General features: G+C 39.9%; 1 protein-coding gene across 1 annotated transcript in view; it reads right to left on the minus strand.

Annotated features, from left to right (window-relative positions):
- The window catches only part of USH2A (usherin), a 558,840-nt gene that overhangs the window by 454,560 nt on the left and 84,989 nt on the right, over positions 1–19,291 (minus strand). The window contains exon 12 of the mRNA XM_075204257.1: positions 16,226–16,421. Within this exon, the coding sequence (XP_075060358.1) occupies positions 16,226–16,421 (196 nt within the window). The remainder of the gene's footprint in view (positions 1–16,225; positions 16,422–19,291) is intronic.

Genomic DNA, 19,291 nt, shown 5'->3' on the forward strand with positions numbered 1-19,291 from the left:
ATTTATTTATATAGCGCCAACATATTCCGTAGCGCTTTACAATTGGGGACAAACATAGTAAACTAATAAACAAACTGGGTAAAACAGACAAAGAGGTGAGAAGGCCCTGCTCGCAAGTTACAATCTATGGGACAATGGGAGTTTGACACTTGAGATTAAGTCTACATTTTGCATTTTGGCCCAGCCAGACTGCAAAGGTAAAAGTGACTCATAAGCTAAATGATCCTGTCACACAACAATGTTGGTCAGGTGGTAGTTATCTTTTGTGAAATTGTGTAACGGGTGGTAATAAGGTTATGTAGTGAGGTTAAGAGGGTGGTTGAGGAATATTATAAGCTTGTCTGAAGAGGTGGGTTTTCAGAGAATGCTTGAAAGTTTGTAGACCAGAGGAGAGTCTTATTGTGCGAGGGAGAGAATTGAAAAGAGTGGGTGCAGCCCGAAAAAAGTCCTGTAACCGGGAATTGGAGGATGTAATGAGGGTGGATGAGAGAGGCAGATCTTGTGCAGAATGAAGTTGCCGAATTGGGAGATATTTTGAGACAAGAGAGGAGATGTATGTTGGTGCAGCTTTGTTGATGGCCTTGTAGGTTAGTGAAACTAATTTATATTGGATTCGGTAGAAAACAGGCAACTAGTGTAGAGACAAAAGAGTGATTCAACAGAGTAATAACGATTTGCAAGGAAAATCAATCTTGCCGCTGCATGCAAAATAGATTGCAGGGGTTTACGTCTGTTTTGGGGAAGACCAGTAAGGAGGGAATTGCAATAGTCAAAGCGGGAGATGATAAGTGCATGAATTAAGGTTTTTGCAGTGTCTTGTGTGAGATATGTGCGAATTCTGGAAATGTTTTTTAGATGTAAGTAACATAATTTAGATATAGAGTCAATGTGGGGAACAAAGGATAGGTGTGAGTCAAGGTTTATACCTAGACAGCAAGCTTGTGGGGTGGGATTTATGGTCATGTTATCAACAGAGATAGAAATGTCAGGTATGCTCTTGTTGGTGGGTCGAAATATTATTATCTCTGTTTTAGAAAGATTAAGTTTGAGTTAGCAAGAGGACATCCAAGATGATATGGCAGAAAGACAGTCAGTTACACGGGACAACACAGATGGTGAGAGATCAGGAGAGGATAGATACATTTGGGTATCATCTGCATAGAGATGATACTGAAATTCAAATGAACTTATTCGTTTTCCAAGAGAAGTGGTGTAGATAGAGAACAGCAGAGGACCAATGACTGAGCCTTGCGGTACTCCAACTGATAAAGGAAGCGGAGCAGAGGTGGCCCCAGAGAAATTAACAGTGAAAGAGCGATTAGAAAGAGCTATATAAATGATGATGATTGTACTGCTAAGCTACATTTTTCTCTGGGTGGGCTAAAAAGTGAAACGCTGGTCAGTTAATGGTCATATATTTATGTAATTTTATACGCAGGCTATCCTGTCATTTTACGAACTCAACTTCAAAATATTAGGACAGGACTCCATCATTGGTACAGAAACAGTTAAATCTCAAGATATTCCAAAGCTCCCACCACCCTTCCTATGCGGGTTCCCACTTCCATTATTGTCCCGTCATTTGCATATTCCAAGACTAGGGGTGGGAACTCCTCTCAGTATCAATTTGTGAAAAATGAATGCTTTAATTCTGTATTTTCATGAGGACAAAAACATGGCTGCAGCGAGGCAGTGATTAATGACAACATTACTGGGCTTGGCCTGAAATTTATTCAGAATACATTATAATTATTTTCTATAACTATCTTCTAATTATCATTTCACACTCTTTAAAGGATGTGATCATTTAAAAAAAAAATGTGATACCCACGGCAATAATTCGTTAGGGGATAAAAAAAATCAGGAACCTACTTAAGCATTTTATGAAACTTTCTTAGAGTAAATGGTGGTGCACATAAAACAATATATTAAATAAAAGGAATATTATAATATTTGACACTTGAGATAAAGGTTAGCCTGATGTCCCCTTACTTCCAGAAGTGATTTGAAACATGAAAAAAACTATTCAAATTAATGATGGTGGCAGCATAAGCATGATTATAGGCCGTTCTTAGTTATGGCATTTTGGGGCTGATTCAATTAGTCGCAAGGTTCCGTTAAAACCTGACGTGCTGTCTTTATGCTTGAAAAACTGACAATTACAGTACTGAAAACTTTACTAAGTTTTGCTCTCACCACATAGAGGTGTGAGCAAAAGATGAGCGAAAATCATTACGTAAACATCACTAGGAAACACAATGCGTGATGGAACTACGGCACCAACGGTTAATCGCCTTTGACCTTTCCAAGATATTTGTTCCATCATCAAAACCTTGAATGCACAAATGTACCATAATTATGATCAACGTGGTTGTGCATATATGTTTGTGCTGACATAAGAGAAGGTATGATAATTCATATATAGATGTGTCTGATTCGAGCTCTGTGCATCCCAAAGGTACAAGATTTTCAATCGTATCAATTTCCCCAGCTACAGGTCTGGTGTAAGTGCCGGGTGATAGTAATGACGGCTGTGTACGCAGCTAGAAAACGTGTCAGCCAGGAGCAAATGTAAAAATGCATTTTATGTACAGTAGACATTAAGAACATCCTAATACATGTCTTTCATGGGGGGGGGGGGGGGCAAAATGAAAAAAAAGTCCTTTGGTTTTTTTTCAATGTTGTGTCATCAATGACTATGGGCCTGATTCATTAAGGAAAGTTAAGAAAACATTTGAGTAAGTTTTCCTACTCAAGTTTTCTGGACAAAACCATGTTACAATGCAAGGGGTGCAAATTAGTTTATTATTTTGACATAAGGAAAATAATAGCTGTTTTTCATGTAGCACACAAATACTTGATAGCTTATTTGTACACTGAAATTTAAAGTTGATCTAAGACATGCTTTACCCCAACTATAAATCTGCCATCACATATTAAATTTACACCCTCCTCCAATATAACATGGTTTTTCCATACTTCCTCACTTTTACTTAACTTTTCTTAATGAATCAGACTCTATATTATAAACAGGTGACATTAATTTTTTTGTTTTTTGGTGCGTTCTTTTGGGACTTTATATTCCACATATGTAATGGACCTAAACCCGTATTCATCAACAGACGTGTATATATACACATATATATATATATATATATATATATATATATATATATATAAAAACACATCTGTTTGTGAATATAGACATGCGTATGCCTGACGTATGTGTGTTTTTTAAACACATTACATTTGTTTTGTGTTTATTAATGTATCAGGCCCTGTATGTGACTGAGTTATCTACCAGAGAAACTTTTTGTCCCATTTTCAGATTTTGTGACATTTTCAGATCAAACAGTCTAATTGGCAACGATGGAATTCTTATCTAAAATATCACTTTGGCAAGCTCCCAAAACTTTGCATCTGTCATTGTACAATGAATAGCTTTTTTTTATATAAGACAACTGGTATTTTGAGTTCAGTGGTTCAAATTCCAAATTAAAAGAAAACTGATAGACGTGAGCAATGGTCTTAGATGGCCGTTACATTGTTGCAGGTGGGTACATCATTATTTAGTATGTCACAAGAGATTATTCTGCTACAATGCTACGATGTGACATACAAAAGGCGACTTATAATAATTGTATTATGTAATATTTTGTAACATCAGTCTCTCTCCTTTACCATTAAACAATTTGACTTGAACCACAGTGATCACAGCCCTTCCAGAAAAGCTCTCTCTCTCTCTCTCTCTTTTACCTCTTGCTGAGTTTTCTTTTGGTGTCGGCAAAATTTTAAGACCCCTTTGCAGTCTTTTTTTTATTAGGTCTTAACTTTAAGTGCTTAACATTATCAGATTGATTTTTGTAAAAACACACGCTGAAAATCTTAACGAGGGACAATATAAATGACACTATTTTATTGTCAAGAAAGTGGCAAATATGCCGATGTAATCTGGTTCCAATTCACGTTACACCAAAAAAGATATTTTAAAGCTGAAATGTTGATCTTCGTAATCAATTTTATATAGTATTACCGAGTGACATCACAGAGCTATAGTGGGCATGGAATGTAAATCTTAATGTAAGTGCTTCAGATGCAGTTCAGCAGGAAACTCAACTCTTCGAACTTGCTGAATGAGAGATCAGGGGGCACATAAAGGCTGGGTGAGGGGGTTCACAAAACTGTTCACAACTGAATACAGGGACATTGTGGCTGTAAGATTAACACACTTGACATAATGGTCATAATGCATGCAGACATAGCACGCTACATCCCCACCCCCCTCAACATGACAAACAACTTACTAGTGGGGGATACAACTACCTAGTGAAATTTAAAGAGCATCACCGAAAGATTCCATGATCATCTCAGGTGACTTCTCAAATGCATTTCGGGATCTATATATCACAGTGTGACTAGTTTTCTTGCTGACGAATACTAACTTTTTTCTAAGGACGGGGCTCTGTATCACATCGCCCTACTTATTAAAGGGGTTACTGCTGGTTTAAGCATGGGAGTCTATTTATAAAGTATTGATTTGCCTAATCTGGGAACACCATCCTTCTCTCTTGCAACTTTGTTATCCTCTCAGTGGCTTCTGGAAAGTTGGTGTCCTGTTTTGAAAATGCAAAAATGTATTAATGCAAAATGTTAACAAACCCTAAATGATTAGGCCCTTTAGTTAAACAAAACACTCCATTATGGCCAGCTAAAAGTACCCCATTGGACAGGCATATATAAGCAATATCTGAATATTTGTGGTCAATCAAATACAAACCTCTACCAGCCCCATCTCACTAATATTTACTATTCTAGTGATTGCTGAGACCACAAAGAGCATCCATGTAACCACCACACAATAATGAGATTATGCCCCCCAAAGCTGCTCTATTTTTTAATACCCCCTGCAGCCATTTTCCTTAACCCCTGCTGCCGCCATTTTCTTTAACCCACCCTGCATCCATCCCCCCTGCAGCTATTTTCCTTACCTCCACTCTGTAGCTATCCCCCCCGTCACATCAAAACTCCCCCAGTCACATATATCAGCCCCCCTCCTCTGCCCTCCTTTACACATATCAACCTCTCTCCCACCCTATAGATTTGTATGACAGTCCCCCCCTTCCCCTCCCTATAAATATGCAGGGCAGTTCCCCCCCTCCCTATAGATATGCAGGGCAGTTCCCCCCTCCCTATAGATATGCAGGGCAGTTCCCCCCCCCTCCCTACAGATATGCAGGGCAGTTCCCCCCCCCCTCCCTATAGATATGCATGGCAGTTCCCCCCTCCCTATAGATATGCAGGGCAGTTCCCCCCCCCTCCCTACAGATATGCAGGGCAGTTCCCCCCCCCCTCGCTATAGATATGCAGGGCAGTTCCCCCCTCCCTATAGATATGCAGGGCAGTTCCCCTCCCCTCCCTAAAGATATGCAGGGCAGTCCCCCCCCCTCCCTACAGATATGCAGGGCAGTTCCCTCCCCACTCCCTATAGATATGCAGGGCAGTTCCCCCCCCTCCCTATAGATATGCAGGGCAGTTCCCCCCCTCCCTATAGATATGCAGGGCAGTTCCCCCCCCTCCCTATAGATATGCAGGGCAGTTCTCCCCCTCCCTATAGATATGCAGCTCAGTTCTCCCCATCCCTATAGATATGCAGGGCAGTTCCCCCCCCCCCCTCCCTATAGATATGCAGGGCAGTTCCCCCCCCCCCCTCCCTATAGATATGTAGGGCAGTTCCCCCCCCCCTCCCTATAGATATGCAGGGCAGTTCCCCCCCCTCCCTATAGATATGCAGGGCAGTTCTCCCCCTCCCTATAGATATGCAGCTCAGTTCCCCCCCTCCCTATAGATATGCAGGGCAGTTCCCCCCCCCCCCCTCCCTATAGATATGCAGGGCAGTCCCACCCTTCACTTACCTGTAGTTGAGTTCTGCTGACCAGCGTCGCTCCTCAGGTCAGCAGACAGGAAGTGAAGACTTCCTGCTTCCTGCCTGTCTGCTGCACAGCAACAGGCAGCCTAGCGATTGGCTGCCTGTTGCTAACCACTAACCACTGACCACCAATGCTTTGGATCGCTGAGATCTTTAGATGCTCTTTGAAAACCAATCTCTTTTTTTAGAGGTGACCTTATCCCCGATAACACTATTCACACTAATGCACCCTCACAACTGTCCCAATCTCCACTCTGAGCCACACTCGCTCCTCTTGTTTCAGCTGTGCCCTCTTCCACTTAGAATATAAGTTCTCTAATGAGCAGGGTCCTCCATACACTTTTTTTTGATGTCAGCATTTATTTTGTCTGCCTTGTATGTCTCTGCTTTATGTATGTCCTGTTTTCCCTACTGTACCGCGCTGCGGAGCACTGTGGCACCTTACAAATCTACGATAATAATAATAATAGATGGTGCAACAGGGCACAGCGCTGAATCGTGCTGCAGGGCTAAAAGAATGCTACATTTGGGATTTACATTTTTAAAATCTGCTTACCTAACTCATCTAAATATGTTATTGCAGACAAGTAAGAGCAAGGGGACATTTAATTCAAGGACAGCCTGCTCTATGCAAAGAATATTTGCCACTGAGACCGAGTGCGCTCCAGAGATGTTATGTTTCAGGGGCAACATAAAAATTACATCATTTTAATTTCCTTGATTTACTTTCTATTGTTCTATGCCAGTAACCAATGTATTCACTCAAAGGAAACAATGTGGGGTTTTGTATAGTACAACATTAATATACGGCATGTACAATTTTACATTGTATTTATGCCTGCTTAATCACATTTGGAAATAATCTGCCAAACCACTCCCCAGGTTGCCAGTCATGCCACCACCTCTAATAGGCCACACCATGGGGTCAAAAATAGTGTGACTATTGCTAAATATTTATATTGGCCCTGCCCCAAAATACAGACACAGGTGCATAAGCGTACAATAAAAGGGCAATTCGGGGGCTAGCCTAGGTCACATGTCTCTAAGGTGGTCCAACCTTTCCCATTCAATGTTGCAAGTATTCTTCCCAAATCACACATTGAGCTTAGTGTGAGGGGCCTTTTGTATATTTCAGTGAACGTGCGGGGAACTTATTGCTGTTTAATGCAGAATACATAAAGTATAAGGCTTGCTCCATATCTTTAAATACTTGACTAAGGGATGTGCTGTGTGTTCTTCAGATGTAATCAAATGTAATGACTGAGACGTTCAGTGGAGCATGTCTTGTAACTATAGGGCCTATATATGAAGGAAATATGGAGGAAAGAGCAGCATTTCTCCTCTATCCTTCATACCTGCCTTCGGATGTCCGTCGGATCAAGGTAGAGCAGGAGGACGCAAACACACGGTAATGCTATTAATCATTACCATGTGACCTGTTGCACCACTTCCTCCTTGTATGGAACTCCACTGTCATCTCTTAGATGACGGAGTTCAGCTGTGCTTTATTGTTGAGCAAACCCAGAGGCAAATTCAGGATTTGTGGAGTGAGGTTTCCACACCACGCCACCAGTGGGCGTGACCAGCATGCATGGGGGCGTGGCTATAATATCAGACAGTGCTTGGCTGCTCTCCAACTCTTCCTATCCCCATAATATACATGGGCAATGCTGCGTGCACTACTGTTAGGTGCACACAGCTCTCCCTTTTCAAGCAGAGCTGTGTGAAGCAGGGGCAGGATCCAGCCACCTCAATTATACAGTGCCCCAGGCTTGGAGGGGGTTTCCAGTCACTAGTAACCCCCCCTTCCTCGGTTTGCCTATGAAAACTGCATTATATGCAATATTTTCATATTACATATGGCACTGCTGTGTCACATGCCTTTTAGCATTGAAAAAATACACCCCCTCCAAAAAAACATGATTATGTTACATTTCTGGTAATAAATATTTATATAATTCATGGATATAGAGAAGTTTAGTTCCATGGATGTGGGGACAACAGCTTGGGGTAGAAGAAGTGTACAGGAAGTGTAGGGGACAAACAATTATTATGATGATTTATGATGATTTATTTATTATTATAATTTATTTATAAAGCACTAACACATAAATGGATCATGTGCTAAATAACATAACGAAAGAAAACAGCTATAGCTTGTCAAAGAAGCTTACAGTCTAAGAGATAATATATGGGCTAGTGCACCGCTTGGGTGTAAAAGATAAGGATATTAGAAATCACCAAGGAGTTCTGCGACCATATAAAAACACTAAACTGCAGGGCGAATCATAATTTAAATTAGGTGTTACATTTTCCTTATAATACACAGGATTTCCTAATGAACACTAAAGTGGTGACATTATAATTCTATGCACATCACTTGTGTATTATATAACGATTGCCAACAAACTATTGAAAACATAAAGGAACATAAGTACTAAGGAGACAAAATACCGTTTATGTCATATCTAATAGCATACTTTCCTCCACTATTATAGTATATTTTCTTGTTTTCCAAAGGCAAACAGCATTTCCTGCAGTTCCTAATAACAAAGCCTAGCGTTGCGGTTCCATGGCGCAAATATAAACAGAAAAGGAAAATAAACTGCCCACCCTTAGTAAATAATAATGGTGTTTTACCTAAAGCAAGTAGCCTTTAACGCCTTAAATAAAAGCACGCACCACAATATGTAACGCTATCAATTGCAGCAAACATTGAAAAATACACTCCAAATTATAATAAAACATTACTGACCTAAAATGTATGAACACACAGCGAATGTGTTTAAGAATGCACGCGGACAAAATGCATCTATTAAACTGGATGAAAATACATTATGTATAGGGATAAAAATTCAGGAACTCTTCGACAAAAGGCTAGTTCCTTTAGCAATGATGAATGACCCACCTCAGGCGTATCATTTAATTTCAATAAGGAAAATACAAAAAAAAAAAAAAAAAAGAGAGACCACTACGGTTAGAAATGTTAAAAATAACTGTATTGTTAACAAGAATTATGACTCATTTTGAACTATTAAAATTGGTCTACGTGGATTCATATCGTATCAGTTTTAAAAAATATGCTCAGTGCTTACTTGAATGTGCCGTACATATTCCTGACAGATAATCTATCCTTAACGAGAGTGACGAAGGCCTACAGGGCATCCGAGAGAGTTAGTGCATGTCCTATGTATGCACTTTGTTCTACCCAAATATTCTTATGCATTGAATTATTCTACAGTAGTGTTGCACTTCTATTTTGTTGTTAATGCTTAAACTGCATTTTACAAAAAACTCAAGCTGCAAACTCATGCAGTCTTAGTTCAGATACAACTTCTGTAACGATTTCACCAACGACTGAAAGTAACATAGTAGCATAGTTGATGAGGTTGAAAACAGACACCAGTCAATCAAGTTCAACCTATTTTGGATCTCCTGTGATCCCTCACTTATATTTGAAATTGATCCAGAGTAAGCAACCGCCAATCTGTTTCAATTGTGAAAATCCCCCCAGACCCAAAATTGCAGTCCTATTTTTACCCTATATCGACTACTATCCTTCAGCTTAATTAACAGTCATATCCCTGGATACACTTTTCTGCAAAAAATTTGTCCAACTCTTTCTTAAACATCTCTATTGAATCTGCCATCACAACCTTCCCTGGCAGTGAATTCCATATCTTGATTGCCCTTACTGTAAAGAACCCCTTCCTTTGCTGGTTGTGAAATTTCCTCACCTCTAACGTTAGGGGGTGACTGCGTGTCCTGTGTATAGTCCTTGGGTTAAAAAGTTCCCATGAAAGTTCTCTGTATTGACCCTTAATGTATTTGTGTTATGGCTCACGCCCCAGGTATCAACTCCTAGAACCGCTTCAGAGGTCTTCGCCTATAGCAGTCGCCTTTCCCGTAGAGCTAGACGCGCTCACAGGTACTCGGATGCCCCCAGGTCTTGTTCTCTAGTAGTAGGAGCTGATAACCTGAGAACGTAGCGCAGGTGTTTAACAAAGAGGTGGAGTGAGGATCCCGGCAAAGGTTTCAGGGTCACAGGCAATTCAGCAGTGTCAGTATCCGAGCAAGGGGTCAGGGTCACAGGCAAATCAGCAGCCTCAGTATCCAGGCAAGGGGTCAGGGTCACAGGCAAATCAACAGAGTCAGTATCCAGGCAAGGGGTCAGCAACAGTAATATAGATAACAGGAGCAGCAACACAGCAACAGGAGTATGCTAGGAGGGACTATAACCGGCAGGGAGCTTAGCCCTCCCTGCCTAATATACAGACAACAACCAATGGAAACATTGGGGCACAGCAGGAATCATCAGCCACAGGGAGCTGATGATTAATTGGCCGTTTGCGCACACACCTACACAATATACCTTCAAATATGTGATCTTCATCTCACATAATCAGATATCTGCTGGTCGTGAGTGTGTACACACTTCCACATTTGCCCCATACCATTCAATTGTTGATCGTGATTTTTAGGAAATTTAGAAAACCAAATGAACAGATTCGATGTGTTTTGGTACGATAAATCACGATTGTGGGAGTGTACACACTCTTGCAATATCTAACCAAACGGATGTGATAATTGCATAGACGACTACCCAGCTTTAAACACACCCCAGTTAAAAATCATAGCCATGATCCTGTTAAAGTTCAGAAAGAATTCAGCTTTATTTTTAGCATAGGAGTGCCCGGAAGGGGAAGACTTTGGCGCAAAAATCCCAAAGGGCAGGTCAAAAGGGGAAGTGCGCTGGGTGTGATGATGGGATTTGCCTCATCTCTGCCTCGCCCCCCCCCCCCATTCCCGCTACGTAAACTCATCATCATGTATCAGGTGGTGGATGCATGATGTCACATATCGCATCATCACGACTCACCCGGTGGAGTTCTAGAGAGTGATTCACTCTCTCCGGATGCCAGAAGGATTCTCTGTAATTAAGGAGTATTCCGAATGTTCCTGTGAAGTAAGCAAGTATACTTTGGCGTGAGTTTGTCAGCTTAATATGTATTCCGATATGTGTAACAAACATTGCCTGTTTTCAATATAGAGTATAGGCTTAAGTAGCTAGAATAGCATCAACAACATATTTGATGAGTGCAGAAGATCAATGTCTTCTTGTTTACAGCAGTTTGAGTCTCAGATGCTAGCACATAAGGGAACTAGGTGCCTATTTATCATTGCGAGCCCCATTGTGCCGATAATTCTGTTTTGTTTTTTTATCACTTCATCAATGTAACAAACAAATATCACCAGGGCAGTTGAGTGATACTCAGCTGCCCTGGTGAAGATCTTCTTATGATCTTGTGAAGATGCATCTTCTGCCAATAGGGATTTTATTAAACTGGTTTTCCTTCCCCCTCACAGTTTATCTGGGAGATGGTAGCACCCTGTATGCTACTCACTTAGCTGTGCTTTCCACCTATAGCCCTTACACTTACTTTCAGTGCTCTTATAGGTTCTCACTGTTGTTGGGTGCTGGAAGTGCTGACATAGAGCACAGGGGTGGGACATGGAAACAGAGCACTGCCTGTCTGAGTAATTAGCATACTAGTCAGGATAATTACCATACTGGTCTTGGTACTTAGCAAACCCCTGTCTCAGGTGAACAGTGGAAGGTTGAGGAAAAATTATTTTTTTCATAGCAACTTTATCATTCTCTACTTATATAGATAGGAAAGTGTTGTGACCTTTTTGGCCAGGTACACTCCCCAAAATCCCTGCTGTTCTTGACTGTCCTGCCATGTCACTATAAATATTGTGAAACAGAAAGGGGTTTTCTGACCCTTTACAGGGTTTTAATTAGAGATGTTCACTGCCCCCCGTGTATTGGTTTTGGTTTTGGATCTGGATTAACTTTGTGTTTTAGTTTTGGCAAAACCGCCTTCGCGTGTTTTGGTTTTGGTTTTGGATACCGTTTTTTTAAAATTTCCAGTCATTTCCAGTCAATTTTTGTCAAGTGACAAGAACACTGCTACCCCTTCTGTTTCTGTATGAGCAAAGGCACTAAGCAATGTCACTGGAGCCTGGAGAGTATCAAGAACACTGCTACCCCTGTTTATGAGTGACCAATGGCACTGAGCAATGTCACTGGAGAATGGAGAGTGACAAGAACACTACTACCCCTGTTTCTGTGTGAGCAATGGCACTGAGCAATGGCACTGGAGACTAGAGAGTGATAAGAACACTACTACCCCTGTTTCTGTGTGAGAAATGGCACTGAGCAATGTCACTGGAGACTGGAGAGTGACAAGAACACTGCTACCCCTGTTTCTGTGTGAGCAATGGCACTGAATCTCCTGGGAAGGGAGGTACTTAAGGAATCCAAAACCTGCGAGATCCGACAACGCAACAATGATGTTTTCCCTTGATTCAGATCCAAGGACGCGCAAAAAAAATACAGAGCCAGCTCGCGTGCCTACTCGGATCCCCTAAGTTCGGGTGGGTTTGGTTTTCAGAAAACCAACCGCGAGCATCTCTAGTTTTAATGTTAAAGCAGCATTCTTGGGTTGGTTGAAAACCAAACCCTACTCACATCTTCCCTTCATCAGAGTCCCCAGGAACTGCATGCTGAAATAATTTATAGTTTACCACCTTAAAATGGTCAGTGAGAGGGGTGTGAGCCGAGTGACTAACAGAAAACTGCAATCTCATTTCTTGTGGCTTCTATTGGTCTGTCCGGGTAGGAAGATTTTCCACCCAACCTGGGAATCTTGCTTTAAATTAAAGTTGTGTCATAATAGTTTTTCTTTTTGTTTATTTTTTACACTTACCTATCTAAAAAAATCAACTTCCTGCTCCAGCCAATCTGGTTTGCACATCTGAACGTTCATGCAGATCCCTCTAATACGCTGTAATGCTTAATTTAACTGGAGATACCCTTCAATTAAAAAAAACTGAACGTGGGTACATTTACTAAATCTCCTAAAACGGAAGAGTGGAGGTGTTGCCCATAGCAGCCAATCAGGATCTAGCTATAATAAGTCTAGATATCAATAGTCACCACAATACAGTAATTTGTTTTATTTTTGCCTTTACAACTAAACCAGATCTGATTTTTTTTTACAAATTAAAAATGTGGAAAATGATTATATTAAATCCATTTACTATAGTAATTTTACCCCATAAAACAATCCTTCATACATTACATGTTTTATCAGCAAATGAGCGATTGTTTTAACATAATCTACCTCTATATTTTATTATTCCTTTATACCAGAAATCACATTTCAATAAAAAAAAAAATCCAATGTAATTTAAAAGTGCTTAAACTGGTTATGTGTTCAGCTTTCTACAAAGATATTCAGACAGGTATGCCTGCAATCCTCTGCTCACTTTATCATAATATTCCCATACATCAACATTTCAAAATGTATTATATGCACAGTGTATTTCAGGCACTTGATAAATTTTGTCCTTATGTAGCTCTAGCACCCCTCAAATATTTTGAAAGTAATAAATTGCTATAATCAAATCTAATTTTTGAAAAATACCTGTGGGAGCCACAAACAAAAAAGAACGTCTTGTATAAGAACATGATAAATAACACAGGAGGTAGCAGTTTATTATAATCAGCTTGGCATTGAATTACAAAATTAAAATTATATAGCCCTTGATAAGTAACCCTAGCAATGTACATGATCAGTGGAATTATGTTGACTTATTTTGCATTTCATAAGAACAGTTCAAAGAAATATAATGGGGAAATAGAAAGATTTATCACAAAGGAACCGGTAGCAAAGAATATGTAAAAAAAAAAAAAAAAATCAATTTATTTTGGTTTAATAAGAAAACTGGCATAGGAATGATTTGCTTAGAACTCATTAAGCCTAACACAGTTTTAAAAAGCGCTAACTTACTAAAATGGACACAGATACAGTAAGCATATTAAATAATTAGTGGGTAAGTAAACATTACACATGAAGAAATATTTAGACATATTTTTTATGATATAAAAATTAGATTTAAACAAATAAAAAAATTGTTTTGTTTTTTTTACTGTTTTGGTATACCCTATACCAGTGATGGCTAACCTGTGACACTCCAGGTGTTGTGAAACTACAAGTCCCAGCATGCTTTGCCAGCTATCAGCTAGTTATCTACTGACAAAGCATGCTGGGGCTTGTAGTTTCACAACACCTGGAATGTCACAGGTTAGCCATCACTGCCCTATACCATTTAGGGCATTGATGGCCCTAGGGCCATATACGGCCCTTAGAGCCTTCACCTGTGGCCCCCAGCTCTTTCCTGCTTTATTGTCAGATTTGTTTGTTGCAACTTGTAGCTCTTGTCTAAATGCCTGCTAACATGTTATTACAGATTGGTGTCTTGTTTCTATGATTAGATATATTGTGTTAACATATTAATGATATTAAGGGTAATGTGTGGCACTTTCAAAGTTCCGAGGGCCGCCCATGTGGCGCCTAAAGTGTTTCAGGTTACCTATTACTGATTTAGGGTACATACTCAGAGGCTACAGTACCTGACCTGTGGACTGTAATCAACATATCACCACGGCAATACTCATTTCAAGATAATGCATCAATCTCTCCCCAGGATCCATCTGCTATTCAGAGTTACCACCATTAGTACTGACAGTGCAATAAGCATAGTAATCTATGATTCACTAATCGGAGGGGTATGTTTACTAAACTGCGGGTTTGAAAAAGTGGAGTTGTTGCCCATAGCAACCAATCAGATTCTTGCTGTCATTTTGTAGAATGGACTAAATAAATGAAAAAATGAATCTGATTGGTTGCTATAGGCAACAACTCCACTTTTTCAAACCCCCAGTTTAGTAAATATACCCCCTGATGTCTGTTCACATGACGCTTACTAGAGAGGAGCGACATTTTCAAAACTGTTCTCGTGAAATATTCACCTTGTGGGTGAATATTCGTCCCTGCGGATTTTGCTGTGACATTTTGCACCTGTTGCCAGCTGACCTTTGAACCTCTGCTAATCGGTGGTAGTAAAATTTCCAATACCATTCATTCCACCAACAGTGACATAGACAATAAAATGATGAACGGGTCTATAACAATATATCAAAAATACTGACGTACCTAAAAGTGACATCCCTGATTTTCGACAACCCTGGGACAAATCGCGACAAGATGCAAGCAGTATGACTGGCGATACTTCAAACTGCGACACTTACATTCGCGACATTAAAGGGGCAATGAGAGGACCCGCCAGCTGTCTAATTAGATGCCTTAATAAATATGAAAAAAATATTAACCATAGAGCTGACAAGGTTAATAGTGTTTATACCAAGCACCCACACACTTTTTAGTACTTTATTTTAGTAATTACGTACCCCACGCCTGCTAAATGGTTTGACTGAGAATCAATTTGTGCACAATTTCTCATAATCCTCTTTTTGCAAAACTATTGTGCACTAGTGAACTAATGAATAATTATAATGATAATAAATTGTGAGGAAACCACCCGTAATTGGGACTGTGGTTTCCCTCCGTGGGCTTCAACTCACTCAAGCATACCAGAATATGTCCAAAAATAAGGCTTTATTGCGACAGCACAACACCATAAGATGTTCACAAGGTACAGTGCAAATGGTAGCGTGTACTTGACTGAATTAGCCAGGTGGCTGGATACACTTAATGAAGGGTTACAATTTTATATCAGGGACTAACATAACACTTCACACTTGTGTGAAACATTACGACATTTGACACATTGTATCTGAAGCGTTACCCAAGCTCAGTCTTAGATATATTTTAATACAATAGCATTTATATTGAAACATATTAATGCATTTCCTAATGCTATTTCAGTCAGCATAGTACCATGGAGGCACATTGCACATCACTTAGAAGTTGTAATCTAATTACCTCCCAGATTACTTGTTGACCTAGATAATTAACTTGGACCTCATAATAATGGATATTTCTGATAAATTAAAATTAAATTAAATTACATTAAACTGTGAGAAACGGGTGATGAATAATAGATCCTCAGTCCAATAGGACTCCGTTTCGTCACATAAATTTATTTCCTTTTATCTGTGTACATTAATAGTAGCTTTTTCATAGAAAAGAAGTTGCATTTTAGGTTTAGTGGTAGCTCCAAGAAAAGGTGGCCCTCCGTAAGTAGAAAGTTGGACAGCAGTATTACAGATATGGCCCTAGTTAGAGTTGAGCCCATAACCTCAGCACTTTGGGGGTAGCGATGCTAACCAATATGCCACCATGCTTCCCATTATCAATATATATAATATGAAAGAAGAACAGCAGGAACGGAAATTGTGGTACAGGAGACAAGCACTAGGGTACTTACCGATGACATTTGGTTTGCATTTGCACTGGCCTGTAGTTTGGTGACATGTATTATCTCCGCTGAGTGTTCCTGATGTATTGCAGTTGCAGGGTTGACAGCCAAGAGGATCAGACTCCTGAAGATTGTGGAAGCCACCTTTGCACTGGTGACATTGTCTTCCCCACACATTCACTTTACAGCTGCACTGACCCCCAAGCTGGATGACAGAAATATATATCGATGAACAAATTGAACAGATAGAAAACACAGAGTAAAAAATATTATATATATATATATATATATATATATATATATATATATATAAAAATATTACCAGGATATCTAGAAATGTTACAATACTGACATAACGTCAATTAAAGGTTCATGGATCATGACCATGGATGGTCCACCAACATCTACGACTACTCTCCGCACCACAATGTGTAGAGATGTGGAAAAAAGCTAAGAGTTGGTGATGCCACGCTTCCTAACATCAGTCTTTTCAACCCCTATCTTGCTCTGCAGAGCTAAGCACTCCCGTGCCCCTACTCTGTGAAATGCTCTCACTCCACCCAACTCCTGCCATCGGCTGAAGCAAACTTATTGCACTGTACTCAATTACCACCATTAATGCTCATAAACAGCTGGACTTTGGCAAGAATCTAGGGGCACTTGCAAAAATCGAGGCGTACAGCATCTTCAAAAAGGATTTTCACAGCACCGCGGCCATTCTGTATGACCATTTGTCATTATTCACAGTTTGCAGCTTATTAAAATGCATGTATTGGCTGTGAGCTAAACACAGCCAATCACATGTCGACCCTTTTTCAAAGCTCTCTGAGCAGAATCCTGTGCCGGTGTGTGTACAATCCCATTGATAGACCTTCAAGGATGGAATTGCACTGAGCATATTCTGATCAATTTACTGTATTTCATCAATCTAATGCTGTTAATAATGAATACATTTCCCTAAAAATACACAGGGGAAGGAGCCCCATTGTACTGGGTTATAACTCTCTACTACTGGAGACAGTTGATAAATAAATCTTTAAATGATTGAGTTTACCAACAGACACTAGTACCAGTATTTCACACCAGAGAGAGAGAAAAGGGGATATATTTACTAAACTGCGGGTTTGAAAAAGTGGAGATGTTGCCTATAGCAACCAATCAGATTCTAGTTATCGTTTATTTAGTACATTTTAACAAATGACAGCTAGAATCTTATTGGTTGCTATAGGCAACAGCTCCACTTTTCAAACCCACAGTTTAGTAAATATACCCCCAATAACTTGTTTGAAAACATGTCAGACAGTGAAGAAGGGGTGGGTGTTTTAGAGCCCAGATCTGCTTTGGGAGCCCAATGGTGGAAATCTACAATGAGGGCAGATGGGGCAACATCAGCCCCACCTAGGTTGTATTATGAGTAGGGAGAAGTTGGGGCCAGGTGGCTGCACAGTCCAAAAAAGGAGATTGAGTTGTAGTTATGACCAAATCTCTTTTCATTCAATTAATCATTGGCTCAGTCCTAACTTTGCAAACATTCCTTTTACGCTCTTTTAAACTGTCGACTTCACCTTTTTTCAATGGACCCTCAGCTTGAGGCTAAAATTGTAAAATTACGCAAGAAAAGTGTGTTATTCTTCCTTTTACCACATAACTTTCAAAATGATCATTTTAACATGGCGATTAATTTTCATGAGTAAAATCCTTACACATTGTGCGATTTCATATTTCTCGGGTCAGATCTTGAAACATTTCACTGAGTGGCTTCTTTCCGCAAAAACTAATTCATTCAGCTCTTACACTCCTGACTTATTAATCTAATTTTTAATGTGTTCTAATCATTCTCCTTGCCCTCTATGGCTGCTGTGCATTGTGGCTTTATTGGAATATTACTTTTTCTGTGTTCTAATATACAGTTGTTTTATAACATGCATTTATTTATGATCTTCTGTTGTATCTTTGTTTTTGGACCATTGCCAAGATTTATATGTTGTTTTTTTGAATGTTTGAAGTCAATTCAACCACAAAGAATCCACATGAAACACGTTACTGAAGCCATAATCATGTGACTTGATGGGACCTAAATAAGGACTAATTTAGAGCATAGAGTCTCTGTCTGTCTCCCTCTCTGTCTGTCTGTGTCTGAGCGTGTGTCTATATTAGGGAATTTAGACTGTAAGCTCCAATGGGGCAGGGACTGATGTGAATGAGTTCTCTGTACAGCGCTGCGGAGTTAGTGGCGCTATATAAATAAATGATGATGATGATGATGATAGAGTGTAATATCCCCCTCTGTGTTCACCAGAGGCCACTGCAAGGAAATTATCCAGAAAGCAAGATAAGGGATAAGAGCAGGAAAAGTTCATTCTGTTTTTAAGGCATCTTAGGTCCTTAAATTCATGCTGTGTTGAGTACTGTTTTTAATATGGAGAATATCTCTTCTGAAAAAAATGCTTTATTGCAATAATTCAGTATATTTTGCGGCGGCATGTCGCTGCTAGTGCCATCTGCAATGTAAACAGGGGCTGCCAGAGCTTTAAGTAACTCTTAACGCTCTGAATAGATTTTGTCGTGGAAGCTTAGTATCATTCATCTGTCACAACGATACAATATTAATAAATTGCGGTGAATAGTATTTTTAATAAATAGGTCCCTAATTGAGCACGTCCAATTTAATCATTTGATAATGTTGTTTTAGCAGGAGGAAAAACTGAAAGGAAACCTACTAGCAGGGCTGATTTAGGTGGAATCAGTCCTTATTTCAATGGCAGAAAAAGTACGGGGTTTATAAATTCAAGGACAGCACTTCATTATTAAGGGTGTTTTTCCACCACTTACACCCACCTCCAAAGTGTCACACAGCCCCGGTTTTAAGAAAGGGCTGTGACATTAACCATAGAGCCCAGGGAAAAATGACTGCATGGGGGGTTGGACCATTGGGGGCTCGGGGAGGGGTTGGAGCTCTGTTCTGCTTCCTCCTCATGTGGTAGTGCAGCTTTAAATGTCAGCTGTGTTTTTAAACGCATCTTCATCCCGCATCTACAAAATCCCACATCTGACCCCCTGCTTTTTGTATATCCA

The sequence above is a fragment of the Mixophyes fleayi genome, chromosome 3 (genome assembly GCF_038048845.1).
Source record: "Mixophyes fleayi isolate aMixFle1 chromosome 3, aMixFle1.hap1, whole genome shotgun sequence".
Lineage (NCBI taxonomy): Eukaryota > Metazoa > Chordata > Amphibia > Anura > Limnodynastidae > Mixophyes > Mixophyes fleayi.